The sequence below is a fragment of the Mirounga leonina genome, unplaced genomic scaffold, assembly GCF_011800145.1.
Source record: "Mirounga leonina isolate KUSES-001 unplaced genomic scaffold, KU_Mleo_1.0 Mir_169, whole genome shotgun sequence".
Classification (NCBI taxonomy): domain Eukaryota; kingdom Metazoa; phylum Chordata; class Mammalia; order Carnivora; family Phocidae; genus Mirounga; species Mirounga leonina.
Window position 1 is genome coordinate 21,675,556 of NW_023270431.1, and position 23,388 is coordinate 21,698,943.

Genomic DNA, 23,388 nt, shown 5'->3' on the forward strand with positions numbered 1-23,388 from the left:
GGACACTTAGGTTGCCTCCATATCTTGGCTATTGGAAATAATGCTTCTATAAACACGGGGGTGCATATATCTTTTTGAATTAGTGTTTTCATTTTCTTTGAGTAAATACCCAGTAGTGGATTTTATGGTATTAAAAGTGCCTGGATGATATGTGAAGGAGACACACTAACCCTAAAGCAAATGCCAAAAAGGAAGGAACTTGTTAGGGCTTTCTCTAAAGACAGAAGCACTGGCAGGTATAATTTTTGCAATTTCACTCTACCTTACCAATGCTGGTGCTGGTGAGTGCCATTTTGGCAATCTCCCCCTCCAACCTGCTAGCACATGTGGGGCTCTCATTCCACATCACAGCACATCACAGCCAGCCAGGCAAGCACCACCCCACACCCCATGCCACAGCCAAGCCATAGCCAGCCAGCCAAGTGTCACATCCTCCCCAACCCCCCATCCTTGCCAAAAATATATCTCAGACAGCCTGGGCAAGAACCCCACCCAACCACTCCCACTACAGCTCAGCCACACCACAGTCAGAGGGTGCACACAGCCCACACAGGGGAAACCCAGAGAGCACCTGGCTCTGGTGGCCAGAGGGGGATTGTGTTTCTGGCCCCCATGGGTCATCCCCTACATAAGACCACTCCAACAAAACTCATACAGGGGAGGTAGTTGTTTCATCTAATGCATAGAAACAAACACAAAGAATCAGATAAAATGAGGAGGTAGAGGAATATGTTCCAAATGAAAGAACAAGACAAAACCTCAGAAAAAGATCTTAATGAAATGAAGATAAGTAATCTACCTGATAAAGAGTTCAAGATAATATTCATAAAGATGCTTACCAAACTCAGAAGAATGGATGTGCACAAAAAGAACTTCAACAGAGACAAAACATAAGAAAGTACCAAACATAAGTCATAGAACTGAAAAATACAATAACTACACTGAAAAGTACATTACAGGAGTTCAGCAACAGCAAACTGGAAGAAGCAGAAAAACAGATCAGCAAGATAGAAAACAAAGCAATGGAACTCACCCAAACAGAGCAACAAAAAGAAAAAATAATTTTAACAAGTGAAAATCCCTTAAAGGACCTATGGGACAATATCAAATGGAATAATATAAATATTATACAGGCCCCAGAATGAAAAGAGAGAGAAAAAGAGGTAGAAAACTTATTTGAATAAATAATGGCTGAAAGATTCTCTACTCTAGGAAGGAAACAGACATTTAGGTCCAGGAAGCACAGAGAATTCCAAAAAAGATAAATCCAAAGAGCTCTACACCAAGACACACTATAATTGAAATGTCAAAAGATAAAGATAAAGAAAGACTCCTAAGTGCAGCATAAGAAAAAAGAACTTACTACATGCAAGGGAAACCATATAAGGCTATCAACAGATATTTTAGCAGCAACTTTGCAAGCCAGAAAGTGGTAGCATGAAATTCTCAAAGTACTTTAAGGAAAGAATATTCACCCACGGTGAGATTATTATTCAGAACAGAGGTAAAGAAAAGAGTTCTCCAGATAAGCAAAAGCTAAAGGAGTTCATCACCACTAAACAGGTCTTACCAGAAATATTAAAGAGACTTCTTTTAGCTGAAAAGAAATGACACTGATTAATGTGACAAGAAACCATGCAAAAGTAAAAATCTCATAGGAAAAGTTAAACATATTATAAAAGTAATGGATTAATCACTTATAAAGCTAGTATAAGGGACAAAAGTAGTAAAATTAACTAAAACTACAATAATTAGTTAAGGGATACATAAAATAAAAAGATGTAAATGTGGCATCAAAAACATAAAACATGGGGGAGGTTAAAAATGTAGAGTGTTGAAAGTATTCAAATTTAAGTTGCTATCAACTTAAAATAGACTGTTTTATATATATATGTTATATATATATAACATTTATATATATATAGAATGATACATGTGAACCTCATAGTAATCACAAAGCAAAAATTTATACTAAGTACACAAAAGAAAATTCGAAAGGAATCTATTTGGCTATAAGTTTAGTCAAAATAATTTGTTAATGAATACAATATAAAAAGAGGTAAACTGTAACATCAAAAACCAAAAGTGGGGAGGAGAGTAAAAGGATAGTTTTTGTATGCCATTGAAGTTAAGTTAATAGACTGTTATAACTCTAAGATGCTCTATGTAAGCCTCATGGTCACCACAAAGCAAAAACCTACAGTAGATACACAAAAGAAAAAGAAAAGAGAATCAAAGCATACACTATGGAAAACAATCAATTCACAGAGGAAAACACCAAGACAGAAACAAAGAAACAAGGGAATTACAAAAGGGCCAGAAAACAATAAGATGATAGAAATAAGTCCTTACTTATCAAGTTACTCTGAATGTAAATGGATTAAATTCCCCCTTCAAAGGGCAGAAATTGACTAAAAGTATAAAAAATAAGACCCAACTATATGCTGTTTACAACAGACTCACTTCAGTTAAAGACACATACAGGCTCAAAGTGAAGGGATAAAAAAAAATATTCCATACAAATAGAAAACAAAACCAGCAGTAGCTATACTCATATCATACAAAATAGACTTTAATTCAAAAACTGTAACAAGAGACTAATAAGGTCATTATATAATAATAAAGAGCTCAACTCATCAAGAGGACGTAACAATTGTAAATATAATGGCACCCAACATTGGAGCACTTAAATATATAAAGCAAATATGAACAGATCTGAAAGGAGGGATGGATAACAATACAATAATAGGGGACTTCAACATCCCCACTTTGAACAATGGCTAGATAATCCAGAGAGAAAATCAGTAAGAAAATGATGGACTTGTGTGCTTGAGAAGAATGAGTATTCTGTTGTTTTAGGGTGGAATGTTCTGTAAATATCTATGAGGTCCATCTGGTCCAGTGTGTCATTCAAAGCTCTTGTTTCTTTGTTGATTTTCTGCCTAGATGATTTGTCTATCACTGAAAGTGGAGTATTGAGGTCTCCTACAATTAACGTATTGTTATCAATATGACTCTTTATTTTGGTTAATAGTTGGCTTATGTAGTTGGCTGCTCCCATGTTGGGGGCACAGATATTTACAACTGTTAGATCTTCTTGTTGGATAGATCCTTTAAGAATGATATAGTGTCCTTTTGTGTCTCTAACTACAGTCTTTAGCTTAAAATCTAGTTTGTCTGATACAAGGATTGTTACCCCAGCTTTCTTTGGAGGTCCATTGGCATGGAAGATGGCTCTCCATCCCTTCATTTTCAGTCTGGATGTATCTTTAGGTTCAAAATGAGTCTCTTGTAGACTCATATGGATATGGATGGGTCCTGTCTTTTTAGCCAATCTGCAACCCTTAGCCGTTTTATGGGAGCATTTAGGCCGTTCACGTTGAGAGTGATTATTGAAAGATATGAATTTATTGTCATCATGTTGCCTGTGAAGTTCTTGTTTCTATAGATTGTCTCTGTAAATTTATGTTCTATATCACTCTTAGGGTCTTTCTCCTTTTATAGAACCCCCTTTAATATTTCTTGCAGGGCTGGCTTAGTGGTCACATATTCTTTCAGTTTCTGCTGGTCTTGCAAGCTCTGTACCTCTCCATCCATTCTAAATGACAGCCTTGCCAGATAAAGTATTCTTGGCTGCATGTTCTTCTCATTTAGTACCCTGAATATGTCTTATCAGCCCTTTCTGGCTTGCCAGGTCTCTGTGGACAAGTCTGACATTATTCTGATGTTCCTCCCTCTGTACATAAGGAATCTCTTCCCCCTAACTGCCCTTAAGATGGTTTCTCTGGTTCTAAGATTTGCGAGTTTTACTATTACATGCCAAAGCATTTGTCTGTTTTCCTTGATCTTGGGAGGGGTCCTCTCTGCCTCTAGGACACGAATGTTTATTTCATTCCCCAGATTAGGGAAGTTCTCAGCTATGATTTGCTCAAATATATCTTCTAGTCCTCTCTCTCTCTCCACCCCCTCAGGGATCCCAATAATTCTGACATTGGGACGTTTCACAGCGTCACTTATTTCTCTAATTCTTTTTTCATGGATTATAAGCTGTTTTTCCCAGGCCTCCATTTTCCTTCTTTTCTATCAATTGATCTTCTAGATCACTAATTCGTTCTTCTGCCTCATTTACCCTAGCTGTTAGAGTATTTAGATTAGATTGGATCTCATTGATAGCATTTTTAAGTTCTGCCAATTCAGCTTTCATTTCTGCCCTCAGAGACTCTATGTTGCCATTAATTGATTTCTCCATTCTAGCTATTGTCTTCATAACTGTTACCCTGAAGTCCATTTCTGACATCTTGGTTATATCTGTATCCATTTGTAAATCTGTGGCAGAAGCCACAGTCTCTGAGTCTTTTCTATTTTGGGGGTTCCTCCTCCTAGTCATTCTGTTGAGGGGTGGTTGAGGGAATGTACAGAGTCCAAATTATTGACCACAACCCAAGCTAGATGCTCCTGTTTTGTAGGAAACTTAGGGTTGTCGGCCTCTAATAGAGCTACCCTATAACCCAGGAATTGCACTACTGGGTATTTACCCCAAAGACACAGATGTAGTGAAAAGAAGGGCCATATGCACCCCAATGTTCATAGCAGCAATGTCCACAATAGCCAAACTGTGGAAAGAGCTGAGATGCCCTTCAACAGACAAATGGATAAAGAAGATGTGGTCCATATATACAATGGACTATTACTCAGCCATCAGAAAGGATGAATACCCAACTTTTACATCAACATGGATGGGACTGGAGAAGATTATGCTAAGTGAAATAAGTCAAGCAGAGAAAGTCAATTATCATATGGTTTCCCTTTATTTGTGGAACATAAGGAATAGCATGGAGGACATTAGGAGAAGGAAGGGAAAAATGAAGGGGGGGGGATTAGAGGGGGAGAGGAACCATGAGAGACTATGGACTCCGAGAAACAAAATGAGGGTTTTAGAGGGCCAGCAGGGGGAGGGGGTTAGCCCGGTGATGGGTATTAAGGAGGGTACGTATTGCATGGAGCACTGGGTGTTATTCGAAAACAATGAATCATGGAACACTACATAAAAACTAATGATGTACTGTATGGGAACTAACATAACATAATAAAATTAAGTTAAATTTTAAAAAAAAGGAAAAGAAAATGATGGACTTGAACTATACTTTAGACCAAATGGACCTAACAATATACAGGACCAGATGGTTTCACTGGTAATTCTACCAAACATTTAAGGAAAAACTAATGCCAGTCCTTCTCAAACTCTTCCCAAAAATCAAACAGGAGTGAACACTCCCAAACTTATTCTACAAAGCTAGCATTACCCTGATAGCAAAACCAGACAAAGATACTACAAGAAAGTAAAATGATAGACCAATATCCCTGATTAATAAAATGCTAAAATTGCCAACAAAATATTAGCAAACTGAATTCAAAGCAAATTAGAAGAAACATCCACAAGGATCTGGGGAGGACTTATCCCTGGGATATAAGGACAATTCAACATATACAAATCAATAAATGTGATATACCACATTAATAAAATGAAGAATAAAAAATCATATAATCATCTCCATAGATACAGAAAAGTATTTAACAAAATTCAGCATCCTTTCATGATAAAAACCCTCAACAAATTGGGTACAGAAGCAACATATCTCAACATAATAAAGGCCATGTACGACAAACGCACAGCAAATATCATAACTCAATTGTGAAAGGCTGAAGCTTTCCTGCTAAGATGAAGAATAAGACAAGGGTTCTCACTATTACCATCTTATTTAGTATAAGACTAGAAGTCCCAGCCAAGGCAATTAGGCAAGAAAAATAAATAAAAGGCATTCAAATCAGAAAGGAAGAGGTAAAATGGTCTGCTCCAGATGGCATTATCCTATGTATATAAAATCCTTAAAAAATCAAAACACTGTTAGAACTGGGGCTCCTAGGTGGCTCAGTTGGTTAAGCATCTGACTCTTGATTTCGGCTGGGGTCATGATTTCAGGGTTGTGAGACTGAGCCCTGCAACAGGCTCTGTAGAGATCGAGCCCCACAATGGGCTCTGCACTCAGCAGGGAGTCTGCTTGAGATTTTCTCCCTCCCCCACTGCTTCTCCCCCCACTCATGCTCTCTCTAAAATAAATAAATAAATCTTTTTAAAAAACTGTTAGAACTAATCAACAAATTAAGTAAAGTTACAGGATACAGCAGGATCAACATACAGACGCCAATTATATTTCTGTACATTAACAACAAACTATTTGTAAAAGAAAAATAATCTCTTCTATAATAGCATCTAAAACAATAACAACCTGAGGAATAAATTTAACCAAGGAGGTAACAGATCCACGTAGTGAAAACTGTAAGACTTTGATGAAAGATTGAAAACAACACACATAGATGGAAGCATATGCTGTATTCATGGATTGGAAAAATTAATATTGTCAAAATGTCCCTACAAGGGCGCCTGCATTGCTCAGTCAGGTAAGTGTCTGCCTTCGGCTCAGGTCATGATCCCGGAGGCCCTGGAATCGAGACCCACATCAGGCTCCCTGCTCAGCGGGGAGTCTGCTTCTCTCTCTGCCTCTCACCCCACTCTCGTGCTCTATCTCTCTCATTCTCTCTCCGTCTCTCTCAAATAAAAATAAAATCTTAAAAAAAAAATGTCCATACTAGCCAAAGACATCTTCAGATTCAATGCAATCCCTACTAAAACTCCAATGGCATTTTAGAAAGAGAAAAAAACAATCCTAATATTCATAAGGAACTACAAAAGACCCTGAATATCCAAAGCAATTCTGAGAAAGAAGAACAAAACCAAAGGCTATTACACTTCCAATTTTAAACTACATTATGAAGCAACTATATTACAAAGCAACAGAACATATTGGCATAAAAACAGACACATAAACCAAAGGGACAGAATTTAGAGCCCATAAATAAACACAAACATATACAGTCAACTAATATTACAAGAAAACACCAATAGGAACACCCAATGGGGAAAGGACTGTCTCCTCAATAAATGGCATTGGGAAAACTGGATAATTATACACAGAAGAATGAAAGTGGAGCCCTATCTTACACCACTCACAAAAATTAATTCAAAATGGAAAAAAGACTTAAAAATAAGACCTTAAACTGTAAAACTCATAGAAGAAAACAAAGAAAAAAAAGCTTAGTCTTGGAAGTGATTTTTGGATATGACATCAAAAGCAAACGCAACAAGCAAAAATTAGTAAGTGGGACTACATCAAACTGAAATGCTTCTGCACAGCAAAAGAAATAATCAACAAAATGAAAAGGCAACATGCAGAATCAGAGAAAATATTGACAAATTATATATCTGATAAGAGGTTAATATCCCAAAAATATTAGGAACTCATACAACTCAATAGTAAAAACAAATAATCTGATTAAAAATGGGCAGAGGATCTGAATAGATATTTTTCCAAAAAAGACATACAAATGGCCGTAAGTATATAAAAAGATGTTCAAAGATGCTAATCATCAGGGAAGTGCAAATCAAAACCACAATGAGTATCACCTCATACCTATCAGAATTGTTATTATCAAAAAGACAAGAGATAATGGGTGTGGCAATGATGTGGGGAAAAGGGAGCCCTGTTCATATTGGTGGAAATATAAATTAGTACAGCCATTATGGAAAACAATACAGAGTTTCTTCAAAAAATTAAAAATAAAACCACCATATGATTGAGCAATCCCCATTTCTGGGTACATACACAAAGGAAATGAAATCAGTATATCAAAGCAATATCTACACCCCTATGTTCATACCAGCATTATTCACAATAGCTAAGATATGGAAACAACATAAGTGTCTATCAAAGGATGAATGGATAATAGAAGATGTGGTGTGTGTAACACACACACACACACAAATACACACAATGGAATACTTTTCAGCCATGGGAAAGAAGGAAATCCTGCTCTTCGTAACAACATGGATGGATCTTAAGGACATTATGCTAAGGGATATGAACTAGACAGAGAAACAAATACTGCCTGATGTGACTTATATGTGGAATCTAAAAAAGCTGAACTTTCATAAATAGAGACAAGAATGATTATTTCCAGGGGCGGGGGGTTGGGGAAATGAGATGTTGATCACAAGGTACAAATATCCAGTGATAGGATGAATAAGTTCTGGAGATCTAATGTTAAACATGGTGACTATAATTAATGATGTTGTATTACATACTTGAAAATTGCTAAAAGAGATCTTAAATGTTTTTACCACACACACACAAAAAAAATTGTAATCATGTGAGGTGATGGTAATCATTTCCCAATATATAAGTGTATAAAATCATCACGTACACCTTCAACTTATATGATGTTATGTCAGTTATATCTCAGTAAACCTGGGAAGAAAAAAAAGAATGGTCCAGATGGAGAGAGCAAGAGTTCAATTCCAGATAAATGAAAAGTAAACAAATTGAAGTCCAGAGTGTGAAAGGAAAACAAATTAAGTAAAATTACCAACTCTCGTCTTGCCAAAAGCTCATGTGCTTAAAAGACCTTCCTTTGGGGCGCCTGGGTGGCTCAGTTGGTTAAGCAACTGCCTTCGGCTCAGGTCATGATCCTGGAGTCCCAGGATCGAGTCCCACATCGGGCTCCCTGCTCGGCGGGGAGTCTGCTTCTCCCTCTGACCCTCCCCCCTCTCATGCTCTCTCTATCTCATTCTCTCTCAAATGAATAAATAAAATCTTTTAAAAAAAAAAAGACCTTCCTTTGGTTTATAAATCTTATGTTAGGAAAAGAGGTATGATATTGTAATTTATTAAAAAAATACATATATCTGCTTAGTGTCCACAATTCTTGGCTCACAGATCCCAAAATCCTCGGAATTGCCTAAGTGTTGAGAGTTATTAAAGTGTCTTCTGTTATATTAATGGGGTGACTTTTAGAGGGCACCTATGGATGGGTACTTGTTGCCAATAAAGCCAACCTTGTGATTAGGGGTTGGAACTTTCAGTCCCATCCCATGACCTCCAGGGAGGGGAGAGGGGCTAGAGGTTGAATCAGTTACCAATGGCTAATGATTTAATCGATCACACCTATCTAATGAAGCCTCCATAAAAACCCAAAAGGATAGGGTCCAAAGAGCTGGGTTAGTGAACACCTGGAGATTTGAGGAGAGCCACATACCTGGTGAGGGCTTGGAAGCTCTGCGTCCCTTTGCACATACCTTGCCCTATGCATCTCTTCCATCAGGCTGTTCCTGAATTGTATCTTTTTATAACAAATCAGTAATCTAGTAAGTACAATGTTTGAATTCTGTGAGCCATCCTAGCAAATTAACCAAGCTTGAGGAAGAGGTCATGGGAACCTGTGATTTATAGCTGGTTGGTCAAAAGCACAGGTAGCAACCTAGGCTTGCAACAACTGATGTCTGAAGTGGAAGTGGGCAGGGGGTGGGGAGGCAGTCTTGTAGAACTGAGCCCTTAACCTGTGGAATCTGATGCTATCTCTGGGTAGATAGTGTCAGAATTGAGTTGAATCCTTGAACACCCAGCTGGTGTCTGGAGAAATATGTGGCTCTGTGTGGGAACACTCCCCCTTCACATATTGGAAACTGAGTCTCAGAACCATTTTAGGGGGGTGAGCATGTGCATGTGTGTGAATAAAACAGAAGTATCAAATTTTAGAATAGGACTCTTGAATCATGTAGTCTAATCTTGCCTATTAAAGATAAGAAACTGAGTCTCATAGACGTGAAATGCCCACAGTCACAGAAAATAGAGAAAAAAAATCGTAACTACACCCCTGAGTTTCTAGAGTTCCAGTCCCAGTGCTTTGCCCACTATACCAGACTGTTCATTGAGAGATACGTATACGTATCCATAACCAGATGCAAAAGGATTCCAAGAGGAGAAACTAGAACTAACAGCCTTGGCAGTCCATTCTCACTCAGGTTAGCCTATGTCCACAGGTCTGTAAGACCCAGGTAAACAGAGCAAAGAGAGAGAGGAAAGCCCATTTTCTAATATGTAAATATCTGCTATGTTGAATACGGAGGTTGTTTATATAGACAGAAAAGTTTCTTCCTTTCCCATTTCTTTTTCTATTATCTAAAACCATACATGCATTCAAGGAGAAGCAAGAAGGTCATTTGCTCAATGCCAAGTTTGTTTCTCAGAAAAGTAGTTAGGATGATAACCATCAAACCATACCAGGGAATTCACTTTTTTCCCTCTTAATTATCTAAAACCACTTCTAAAGATGTGTTAAAGCTACACATTCATCCAGCTGAGTCAGACATATTTATACCCTTGCAAATTCTACATGTGAATTTTTTCAAAATGCCAAGTGAAATGGTTTAAGCTCTTTAACCCATGCTGAAAAAATTGAGTTTTATCAGACAGAACCTATGACCTGACACACATTAGGAAAACAGCTCAATCCTTAATGAAAAAGAAATCCTCAAACAATATATATAATTTTAGTATATCTACAAATTAAATGCCTTTTCATTCCATAAAATTAAAACAATACAGAATATCTCTGATAAAAGTCAAGTCACAAATGGGCCACATAAAAAGTGAAAGTAAACAACTTGACTTTTTTTTTTAAGATTTTATTTACTTATTTTGAGAGAAAGACAGCACGAGTAGGGGGAGGGGCAAAGGCCGAGGGAGAGACAGGAATCTCAAGCAGACTCCTCTACGCTGAGTGGGAGCTTGAGGGGGTGCTGGATCTCACGACCCTGAGACTGTGAAACCGAGCCGAATTCAAGAGTCAAATGCTTAACCGACTGAGCCACCCAGGCGACCCACAATTTGGCTTTTTAAATAAGGAGACCGTCTACTCCAAATAAGTGCCACCTAAAAAATGGCATAGCAATGAAGCTTTGTCATACGTTGTGAAAGGTAGAACATCTACATGCCAGTAATAGCACTTCATTTATTTTTATAGGAATAGATGTTCCCATAGCAACAAATTCAACTCAAGAATTCTTTTAGTTCAATGTAGCATATTAACTTATACTGGCCCAGTTTCACTTCTGTGAATGCCAACTGAAAAGCTTGCTAGCACTATAGAAAGCACACTGTGCAACATGTGATTTTCCAAGTTAGGATGCCAAAACGTGTCAAATTCAATATCCCAACATTCCTACCTCTAAAATAATTTCTAAAAATCAAATCTGTAAAAAAAATTTTTAATCTCATTTCTATAAAAGAACAAGATCTTGTTAACAGTTTGCCCCCCAAAAAGAAGGAAAATCAATAACCACACACTTCTAATCAATCATTCTTCTTTTCATGCCTTATTATCATCCATTAACAATCCTACTGTCTCCTCAAATTGTTACTTAATGCCCCCACAGTTATCACTATTCAAAAAACTGAGGGGTTGGCTTTAATGCAAATGGAACCACATTACAGGCACCATGTGTGCCCAGTTAGTCAGTGTTTATCAGCATTAAAGGGGCAGCCCCTTTCAGCCAAACCCTAACCACTTTCTGCAACAGGGGACCTGGACCTAAGGATACCAGATCTTCCTGGTTTTCAAAAGAAGTTGGAAATCTACATTTTCCTGCAAAAATATCCCAATTGTTAAATGTTAGCTTCTTTAAAAATTTGGCCCCAAACACATGCCTACAGCTGGATCCAGCTGGCTGGTTTCCAACTTGCAACCTCTGGCTCATATAAAAATTCCTATCTTTACAACATCGTTCTAAGTATCATCACAGATCTATGGTTAGAGAAGCCCAAGATGAATAGGATTAGAAGGACTGAAGACTAGTGGTGCGATGTTCACTGTGAATCACCACCCTCTGCCAATGCATCCTGAATGGACTTCTATGACAGCATCACTGTATCTGTGGAAAAGTCTGTCTACCAGACTGGAAACTTCTTGAGGGCAAGCCCATACCCTTATTCATCTTAGTTTTCCCAGTACTTGGCACATGAAAAGCACGCAATAAATATATTTGAATGAATGAATAAATAAACACCAAATAATGTAATCTCTAGTGTCAATCCCCCCTAACTTTTTTTCTCCAATATGGAACTCAGTGAGAAGAGTATTTCCAATGACACCACATTTCAAAACTGAGCTGCTCTATAACGGAGTATAAGAAATGGCTGCATATATTAATGGCTAAGTGAATTTGGGGCAGACTTTGTAAATGTTCACTGCAGGGTTAAAGTCAAGAAACAAGTATTTCAAGAAGCTTCTATGAGGCAGAAAAGTCTCAGGAGAGTAGGAGTCTCAGGGACTGTAGAAGGGAGTCCCCCGACTCTATGTGGTAACAAAAGATTCATGGATGCTTTGTAACCAGGTGGCCTCCAGGGGTGCTGTGGTTGTAGCTGGCACTGCTGTTGTTTCAACTATAGTCAAGGAAGCCACTTTCTTTTCTATTAGATGCCTCTCTATGGGTGAAGTGGCAAGTGGAGGGATTTAGAGGGGACAGAGGATCGCCCAGGGGAGTTGGGTGGTAAGAACAAAAAGGAACATTCTTCGATGATGTTTCTGTGCAAATGGGAATGTTTTCAGTCCAGGTTAAAAGGAGGCCTGATTTTGAGTCCCTGTCATTTGTCAGTTAGCTGTTATTTTTATTCTTCTTTCTCTCTCTCCTGTACACACGCTATTCTATATGCTTTGGAATCTAACATTTTTCTTCACTACAATCCTTGGAATGCAAATCTATACTCTGTACCTATGTACATCAATTTATAGTCTTGGCTATAAAAACTACTTCTGAGTAACTTTCAAAGAACAACTCAGTGGGCACTTATAGCTTAATTATTACCAAACAAGTATAAACCATAAGTAAGTTTTATACCACATTTAGAGCTTGGAAATTAACCAGTGCAGACTTCATTTAACCACTGCAGAAGGCTTAAATTTTCTGAACTAATACTTGGGACTCCGGAGCTGACAACTGTGAATAATGTTCCAAGGATGATGTAAGAAAATATTTGAAATAGAAACAGCTCAGGAAATTCATGACGCTAAAGTAAGCAGGTAAGTGTATAAAGAAGAGAAGTTTGAGGGCCTGATTCCAGGCATAAAACACAGAAACATACTTACCAGAATGGATGGTGGGGTTGACTGAAGACTTGAACTTTGGGTGTTCCAAATTAGGTCTTCAGTTTCAGAAAGTAAAACTCCTCTCACTGAAGAAAGAACATTTTTAGTTGAGACACTATTATATTTGAGGTTCAGGGACAACTAAAAATTAGGTTGTTCTTTTTAATAGTTTAGATCTTGGCACAACAGATAAGGGAGACTTGCTTAGAAAATGTTTGTTACTTTATTCAGATATTTTGCCTGTATTGAGATAGGGAAACTGAAAGACTCCATAAAAATCTGCTTTTTGCTCTTTTTCCTGCTTCTATTCTTACTAGAACCTGTACCCTCACTTTACACACGCCTCATAGAACAAACAGTCAATGTCCTCCTTGTAAGGGACAAGAAGTTAATGATTTTTTTAGAGTCTTCCAGCACAACAGATAACATTGAAGGAAGGGCCATGGGAGAATGATGTGATGAGGCCATCATATGCGTATTCCAGACCACGGGCACTAAACATCTCAATGTCAAGACTGCCTGGCTCCAAGGAATAAGTGGCTTAGGAAGGACACCTGGACCATTGTCCTTGTTCTAGCTGGTTCCTGGATGCCTGAGAGGACATGTACACCAGACCACAATCCTCATTAAAAACCCCAGACCCCAAGCAAAGACACAACTCTCTCCTTTTCTTTACCAAGTCTCCCAGATACTCTGTCTGTATCTGCTCTCTCTATATATATCTTCAATAAACTCTGCTCTCTCCCTTCCTGCTGGCTTGTGCTTGATTTCTATCCTGTGTGTCACCAAGGACCCTCTTGGCTGGCCCTGTGGGACCCTCTCTGGGTCCTCAGACCTGGCCTGACAGCATCAATAGTAACACAATCTATCAGATTTATAAGACTCCATCATAAAATATTCTCCTCATTATTACATTTAAGACATTCCTATATTATTTCTTTTTCTCCTTTTAAGCAGTTTACTCTTTTCAAGATTCCTGTGAAGCAGATATTTTTAAACTGAATTTTTTTTCATTTTAATAAGGAAGTTAAACTGAAATTCCAATGCATTTGGTTGATGCTAAGAATGGAGAAAATTATGAAAAATGATTTCCTCTTTGGCAGAAAGTATCTTTGAAAAATGGTTAGGGCACGAGAGAGTTTACTGCTATACCATATTAAAGAGCAATAAAGGTAAGACAATAGATTGTATAATGTAATTCAACAAAGCCTTACTGAATCCTTGCTAGTTACTACAGTCTTTGATAAAGTTGAGACTATAAACATTAATAAAGCCAAGTTTCTCCTATGCAAGTATTCCCTATGTCAGAGAGAGAAACACAAATTATAAAATGATGTGAGGGGCATATATACAATGTGTGGGATACAAAGAAGAAATTGATTTTGCCTGAAGGGGAGAGGGAATCTATAAAAGCTAAAGAAAAAAAAAAGGATTGCCACAATTTGATCTGGTGCATGCACCAAAAATAGAAACAGAATCTCTCTTTATTCACCTGTTACCACTGGCCTGACATAAAGGGATCAATGACAAGCCAAAAACCCTATTGGATTTAAGTATTTTCCAAAACTCTTTTTCAATTGTGTATACGGTTATCTTGTCTTCTACGGAAAATAAGCACCACGGATCAAGGATGATCTATCTTTAAGAAATGATGACCAGGTTACGTAGAAAGCTACATCCGTTCAGAATTCTGAGTTGTCATGACAATAGAAATAGATTTTAGAGACCAAATTTTGTGCAATTGAAACATACATCTAATGAAAGATCAAAGCATCCGAATTAGTTTCTCCTGTATATCCTAAAGCTTTTGTTAAATTTGCTTAGAAATTCTCAGTTGTTAAACTTCTTTTCAGGACACCTTGGAGGTAGGCTACAACCAGGCTCCACATAAAAGGAAGACCTTCCTATGCTGTTTGTGGATTTAGTTTCCTAAACAATCTCACTTTGCCTGTTGCAAACCTTAATCTCCATGTCCTTCTTCCACTACCCTCGTTATTAACCTTGGTGTTTCTACTTTCTGCTCAGTTTAGGTTCCCATCCCCTTCAGGTGACCTCTTAGCTATATTTTTTTCTCAGATCCCAATATCCAGATTCCTGGGACCTTCTGCCTATTTGCTGTCCACATAGGTAGCCCCCAGCTAGTCTATACCAGCCTTGCCAAAAGGACTTCAGCAATTTGAGATTATAACAGGCTTCTTCTCTTTTCACTATTTTATCTGGCTCAGGTATTCCAACAAGATATAACAATGAAAAAGGAGTATATGAGACAGTAAGCCCAGGATACCTGCACTGCTCCAAAATACAAAGGTTCTCTCGTGTTTTAGAACTGATAGCCTAATATCACTATCATCTACGAAGAAAGAGTTTCTCCACTTTAGGAGAGCCTCAGTGGTGCAGTTGGTTAAGCTTTGGACTCTTGGTTTCTGTTCAGGTCGTGATCTCTGGTGGTGAGATGGAGCCCCACACTCAGCAGGGAGTCTGCTTCAGATTCTCTCTCCTCTCCTTCTGCCCCTCCCCCCCACTTATGCTCTCTCCCTAAAATAAATAAATCAATCTCTAAAATAATAAATAAACAGTTTCTCCACTTTAAAGTCCTATATAACCCATATGAAGTCCAAGCCACTTTGTGGCCCTGTCTTAGCACACTGTCATTTTAAGGAAACATCAGTCTAGCAGCCAAAATAATTGAAAAGCAATTTAAAGTTTTAGTGAAGCCCTCAAAAAATATCTTCTTTAGGAAGTAAGGAATTATATATAGTAAAATTTCATTAAAGTTTTTTTCTCTCTTTTCTCTCTCTCTCATGTGTATTTTATTTATTTACATAAACACACATGCGCGCGCACACACACACACACAAGGCCTAGGTGATAACTGCTTGAAAAGATGCAGACTCTCGGGCGTCTGGGTGGCTCAGATGGTTAAGTGTCTGCCTTCAGCTCAGGTCATGATCCCAGGGTCCTGGGATCGAGTTCCGCATCGGGCTCCCTGCTCCTTGGGAGCCTGCTTCTCCCTCTGCTTCTCTCTCTCTCTATATATATATCTCATGAATAAATAAATAAAATCTTAAAAAAAAAGATACAGACTCTTTTCTCTTAAGAAAATGTGGGAATTGAAGAGGCTATAAAAATGCATCATTGTTAGTATTGCCTCTCATTCATGAATTTTCCAGTTTGGCATCTGGTACTTTTCCCATGCAATCATGTCAGTAAAATATACTCCATGGACATCTTTTTTTTTTTTTTTTTAAAGATTTTATTTATTTATTTGAGAGAGAGAGAATGAGAGACAGAGAGCATGAGAGGGAGGAAGGTCAGAGGGAGAAGCAGACTCCCTGCCGAGCAGGGAGCCCCATGCGGGACTCGATCCCGGGACTCCAGGATCATGACCCAAGCCGAAGGCAGTCGCTTAACCAACTGAGCCACCCAGGCGCCCTACTCCATGGACATCTTAAAAGCTAAACCACCCATGAGAGAAGAAATCATAAAGAAGTAAACATGAAGAAGTAATTTAACAGGACACCATGTCCCTGATGAGTTAAACTGTTGCAACACCAGTAACCAGATTCTTAGTAAACTTTAGTCTGAGATTAACTAGGCCACTCTTTCACCTCTAAATCCAAAGTAGTCAGCCCCTCCTTGATGATCCCAGATCCACCTGTTGATTTCAGATCATAACCGGATCTCTCCAGCTATCTAAATTCAAACTCAGTACTGGATTCTCTGGGATTCTGCCTATCACCCAGTATCAGTTCTTCTTTGACCAAGATCCTCCCTGAACTTTCCTGAGCTACTCTTTTGTCTTCTGCTCTCTGGCTTTTAAGTCTTTACACCAGTCGATTTGCCTGTGGAGAATTACTGTGTTGGTTGCCCAGCTGCACTATAACCTGTTCCACTTCATGCTTGCAGGTTCCACTTCCCTTTTTCCTATATTTTGCTCCCATTTCCCTAAACTATTTCTAAATGTCATGCTGTTCTCCACTTTCCCCACTTTTTTTTTTAAGATTTTATTTATTTATCTGACAGAGAGAGAGAGAGCACAAGTAGGCAGAGTGGCAGGCAGAGGGAGAGGGAGAAGCAAACTCCCCGCCAAGCAGGGAGCCCAACATGGGGCTTGATCTCAGGACCCTGGGATCATAACCTGAGCTGAAGGCAGATGCTTAACTGACTGAGCCACCCAGGCACCCCACTTTCCCCACTCTTTGTGGCTTTTTGTTTACAATACTCCTAAGAGCTCCCGATTGATCTATCCCAAATAGCTACGTGGCTAAAGCTCCATTCGAACCAGGATGGCTCCTCTCTCATGCAGTCAAGAGAATGCTAAAAACCACAGATATTTAAAGAAATTAGTTTTCACCAGAGTATATTGAAAAAGAAACTAAAGCTGTACAAGGACTTTATGATGGATATCAACTCACCATTGATAAGTTGAAGGGAGTCAGGATCTGGATTCAAAGAGGAGTTCCCCAACAAAAAATTCTGATGCAGTATCTCAGCAATATAATCTCTGAAGTTACTAATTGCATAAACGGCAGTGGGTTTATCATCCAGTTCCACAAGACCATGGTTTTCCACCTTGTTGGAATGAAGGCTAATTAGGTCCCAGGTGGTATTGCTGATGGCCTCACCATTGAAGGTAACTGCATAATGAACATCTATGCCACTATGGATGAAAACAGAGAACAAATTAGACCCTGCTAAGGAAACACAAAGAAAGGAGCTTTGAACCCATGGAGCACAAACACTACACCTGGGGGAGGAGGGTAAAGATGGGGGGTCTCAAAAAGCATGGATTCCACCACCATTCTCTGCTGACTCTGGACAACCTTTTGCCATCCCCTCCTGCTTCCTAGAGAACAGAGGTTCATAGCTCTAAGAACATGGAAAACGTTCTAAGGAGGCCAGAGAGGCAACTCTGCAGAATATGTGAGCACGCTCTTCCCCACCATTCTCACCCCTTCTTTCCTCCATCAGAGCCAACAGCTCCTCTCCACTATCTGCCAGCTTCCTTCTTTCCCTATTAGCATTTCTCCTCCCTGATTTAAAACAAAACAAAACAAAACAAAACCTTCTAACTCCACCCAACAGTGGGTAATTCTCTCATCTCTCTTTCTTACTGTTATTGGACAGATTATGTACTCCACAATGGAAGGGGGGTAGTGAAGCAATAAAGAAGCTTAATTACTATGAACTAAAGCATAGTTATTGGGAACGGAAAATATGAAATACTTGAAAATAAAGCAAATTGATGACTTGTGTTTTTTTTAATATCATGCTAGAATATTTTCTGATATGACAGTTATCTAAGTCTCTCAGGAGATGTAATTTTGTTTGATAGTCCAGACAATTTACAGTCCTATAAAGTTTGAAACTAAACTGAAATAAAACTATTAAAATGTGATCAGGGTTTTTTTTTTTTTTTGGCCTGGTAGTAATGATGACTCCAAAGTTTATGATTTTACTACCCTAAACCTTTCCCAAATTGACTATATAAATTTCTGTTTTTCAAATGCTCTACAAACTAGCTTTCATTTTTGAACTGGCTCCTTCATTAATGAGTTGAATAAAACCTTAATGAGCTAACAAAGAACTGTCTGAGATTGGGCTTTTTTACTATCTACCTTTCCATAAGCAAACAAAGAGAAGATTTCTTAGAATAAAGGGTAGAGTAAAAATACATAAATAGTAGTTGACATGTCATTTGATATTTTCTTAAATAATCATTTTGGAGAAATAACACCAGATTATAAAATTTTGAAGCCAATAAAAATACTCCTTCTAGACTCTAACTCATATTTCTCTAACAACTAAAAGCTAACATTTTAAAAGTGCTTACGATGTGACAGTTATTTCATATGCTTTATCTCATATAATTTTCATAATAACCCCGTGAAGGTTTTATTATCTTCAGATTATTATTGAAGAAACTGAGCTTTAAAGAAGTTAGAAGACTTGCCTAAAATTTTGAAACATGTACGTGGTAGAGTCAAGATTCAAACACAGGTCTGCTTGACTCCAGCATCTGAATTCTGAATTACTATGCTATACTCTCAGTAGCTTTAATTAAACTACTACCCAAAAAAGTCATTATGAGACAGCTTTGCTCTCGTCATCACTCTGGCTTCCCCCAGTCTATGAGACACAGCCATCAGAAGCAGGACCCAGCAAGTCACACCAAGATCCTTCCAGAGGAAAGGAGAACGCTATCTTCCCAAAGATAAAACACTCAAGAGAGACAGGCAATGGAAACAATTTGCCTCCTTCTGACATTCTGTAAGACCAAAATGACTCCCAAATCAAAGCATACAAATAATTTAAGCACTTCCCCCTCTGAACTTACTTATGTATCATTATATATTCTTTGATTACAGCTTTTGTGGTTTTGTAAAAAGATTTTGTTTAAAGTGACTGCCTTTCAGTCTCTCCTTGAGTTTCTATCCCCAGTGTTCAGCATGGTCCCTGGCACTGAGGGCCCCCCAGTGCCTACTAAATAAATAGAAATCTAAACTTGTCTGAATATAAAAAAAAAAAAACAACAGTCTAATCAAGGTATTCACATATCTAAACAAAAAGTATCAACATAATGAGAATGATCTCATGGAGTCTAGAAAAAGGGATTAGTCAACTAATTTATTTCACTATTGTGGCTTCCTTGTAAAAATAGATCCCTAAATTGGAGACAGCCACAACATAGCTAGCATGGCTTGATGATACTGGTCATTAAAATCACCCAACTTCCAGGTGCCTGGGTGACTTAGTTAAGCGGTTAAGCTTCTGCCTTCGGCTCAGGTCATGATCCCAGGCATCCTGGGATCAAGCCCCTGCTCAGTGGGGAGCCTGCTTCTCTCTCAAAAATGGGTAAATAGGGGCGCCTGGGTGGCTCAGTCATTAAGCGTCTGCCTTCGGCTCAGGTCATGATCCCAGGGTACTGGGATCGAGCCCCGCATCGGGCTCCCTGCTCCGCGGGAAGCCTGCTTCTCCCTCTCTCACTCCCCCTGCTTGTGTTCCCTCTCTCGCTGTGTCTCTCTCTGTCAAATAAATAAATAAAAATCTTAAAAAAAAAAAAGGGTAAATAAAATCTTTAAAAAAAAAAAAAAAGTCACCCAGCTTCCTTTCTCTTCTTTCAAGCTTGCAAAGGGATCTTTTGATTATAACTCCCTACAGATTTTCCTATGGGGAAAGAATGCATGAGCCAGACAATGCAATAATTGGTCAGTTGGCAGATCTCTTGCTTTAAATAAATCAATTGGCATCCTAGACAATGCATCATATCTTATGATTTAGTAAGCATGAATTGGTCTTAAGAGACCTGTCCTTCCTGGTAGTATAGGCAGTTCTGGACCTGTCCTGAGCCTGCTTCCCACAGATTCATACCCTGAACTATAGGGGACACCATGAAAGTGACATCCCTCACCTGCCATACAAGTTGCCAGGCCTCTTTGATGTTTTTGTTCTAATCTGAGTAACTTCCATAAGGTTTTCCTCCCAGATCTGATAAGCTTCCACTTCTAATGGGGTGGTTTAGGGTGTTTTAATTAGTAACTAAGTATTTTGACATCCTGATGCTCTACAAAATGGTAAGACATCAGCTTGTTGTCTAGAACTTCTTTCAGTCTCTTTTTTTTTCATGTCAGACTATATTGATTCATGGATAATTCCTGATATTCTTTTGTAAAGAAATAAATTCAGTAAAATATGCTAAAATAACCAAATGATGGCCCTGAGGTAGAATAAAACAGTAAGAGGGACACCTACTGGTCAGAACTCACCACACCGTATGTGTCCTAGGGATTTAGCACAATGCTTGGCTCATAGTAGTTCAACAAATACTTTTGAAAATAATAAAAGAGCAAATGGTCAATTTTATTGACTAATGCAGGCATATAAGACAACTAAATTTGTGTTACTTAAATGACAGAATGATACTCCCTATTTAATCTGAAGAATTTTGTCTCTAAATATGAAAGTCTCTAAAGTTTTCACCCTAAAATTATCTTCATACATTTGTATCTTCTGAGCAATCATTTTTAAAAATACTTTATTTATTTGAGAGAGGGAGAGAGAGAATGAGCAGAGGGAGGGACAAAGGGAGAGGGAGAAGAAGACTCCCTCCTAAGTAGGGAGCCTGGTCGGGGGGCTGGATCCCAGGACCCTGAGATCATGACTTGAGCCAAAGGCAGTTGCTTAACCAACTGAGCCACCCTGGAGCCCCATGAGTAATCATTTTAGAGATACTACTTCACCTCCACAACCCAACCTTGAGGAAATGCATGCTCTTTCCAAACTCAATGGGATAGACCATGACTACATCTCCTGAAAGGTGAGCTTCTTTGGGTCTTTGCACAACCTATTTCATATTAAGACAGAAAGCAGTGACAATGAAAAATGGAGGAAAAGATTGTACCTATTAGCACTTGAGTTCATTCCTATGCTATGCAGGAAATCAGACAAGAAGAATCAAAGCTTCACTGAGAGTCTACCATGTGCCTTGCATTACTTTTAAATATCATAGAGAGATGATCAAGAGAAATGTTCCTGGATCAAGAAATTTGTGCAAATCAAGCAGTCTGGGGCAGATTACTGGCCTTATTCTTTGTTGACAAAATATAATTTGTCTCCCAACATTTCCCTCGGACATATAAAAATAACACTTCTATTATAGTCTACCTTGTCTAGTGAGGATAAATTCATTAAAGAAGATAAAATGCCTCAGAGATATGCTGCAATTCATTACCATGTTTTTGTCCTGGAAAGAGAACTCAAAGAAATGCTTAAGGTATCAGGAAACCATCTATTCTCGGAGCCGAGAATGTCACTATGACCCAAAACAGACTGAGTTCTGGCATGGTAAATGTAGCAGAGAGACGTCTCAGGATGAGGGACAGAATAAAAGAAAGCCAAGAGGCCAAGGAAGTACATAAGAAGCAGAATGCACATTGGAAGACAAAACATGATCTGACTGAAGAAAGCTGTGCTGGCTCTCCGCATTTAGCACCTCCGAGTTAACCAGCCACCCCTGTATTACCATCTTTCATCTTCTAAGCTAGACTAACACAGCTGCTATATAAAGGAAAGTTTCTCTTTCTGACAGCTATTTCCAGAAACATCAATCATGTGGAGGTAAAATTTATCCTTTCTTATTCTCTTACCTCAAATGCCCTGATTGGCTGTTTGACATGCAGATTTTCAACATAAGAAATAATAGTATCATTTCTCATTAAGATCAACCAAAATAAAGATATTTCAGAGAAATTCAGATATCCTGTAAAATTTCTTCCATTAGAAAGAAGGCACACACTTATGAAGCCTGGAGCTAAAGTTTTGAAGTATACCAGGCAGATATATTGACTCACTTCAAATGGGTAATCTACTAACTTAAAACAATGTGTGTACCTGGACAGATACAAAACAAATAGAAAATTTCATATGGATATAAATGTTTATGGAGAGAGACAAAGAAAGAGAATGGTTATAAATTATATAAACAGACTATTTCTGTGCCACACATTTATTCATCCATGGTTCAGAATACAAGTATACCAAAAAGTTATGAATCAATTCCATCAATGGGCTAATACCTGACAATACTGAACAATTTTGGAAATTGTACCTAGGTTAACAATTCTATCATAAAATCTAATGGCTTCATATTGGTTTCTGTGTCCCTATAGAGGACTTAGCACTCAGTAACTGGATATCATTCTTTTGGTCATAAGGTTAACATGGTAACATTAGAATTTGGGTTGTTTTAATATTTTAATCATGCCAAGAGGGCAACAACTAAACAATCAGACCTTTTGGTTGAGAACTGATCATCAAAACATATACCTGTAATACATACACACAGGACTGTTCACATCTACTTAGAGTACAGAAACCAAAATTCTGATTACCTTGGTCAAAATATCTGATATCTCCTACTTATATAACTTACAGCAAATCAGTTTGTCTGTCTCAGGCAAAATATCCTCACTTCCAGAAGGAGAATGAATGTTAATCCTCATTTTCACTATCTCAAAGGAACATTAAGAAAATAAAATGAAAAAATAAAAAAGAACCAGTAATTTGACATATCTCTAAAAGCACTTTTCATTAGATTGTGTGTTCCTAAAAGAAATAAACCAAGAGTTATTAATTTTTGTAGGCACAGGGTTTGTCCAATTAGTAGGCACTTAGTAAACACCTGCTTAAATAATATAAATGAAAATGGAGTCAGAAAGCTCTTTTCAAAAATAAAATATTACAAGAAAGTAGTATTACTGTATGTCTAAACGTCCACAATTAACACATGAATTTGCTTCATAAATTCTATTTATACTTATCAATCTTGCAAGAGAAAATGAATTTTAAATA

General features: G+C 38.1%; 1 protein-coding gene across 4 annotated transcripts in view; it reads right to left on the bottom strand.

Moving 5' to 3' along the window:
- The window catches only part of IMPG2 (interphotoreceptor matrix proteoglycan 2), a 233,472-nt gene that overhangs the window by 169,401 nt on the left and 40,683 nt on the right, over positions 1-23,388 (bottom strand). For all 4 annotated transcript variants that reach the window (XM_035015279.1, XM_035015278.1, XM_035015280.1 and 1 more), the window contains exons 9-10: positions 17,454-17,698; positions 13,039-13,124 (exon numbers count right to left, since the gene is read on the bottom strand). In XM_035015279.1, coding sequence (XP_034871170.1) covers positions 13,039-13,124; positions 17,454-17,698 — 331 coding nt within the window. The remainder of the gene's footprint in view (positions 1-13,038; positions 13,125-17,453; positions 17,699-23,388) is intronic.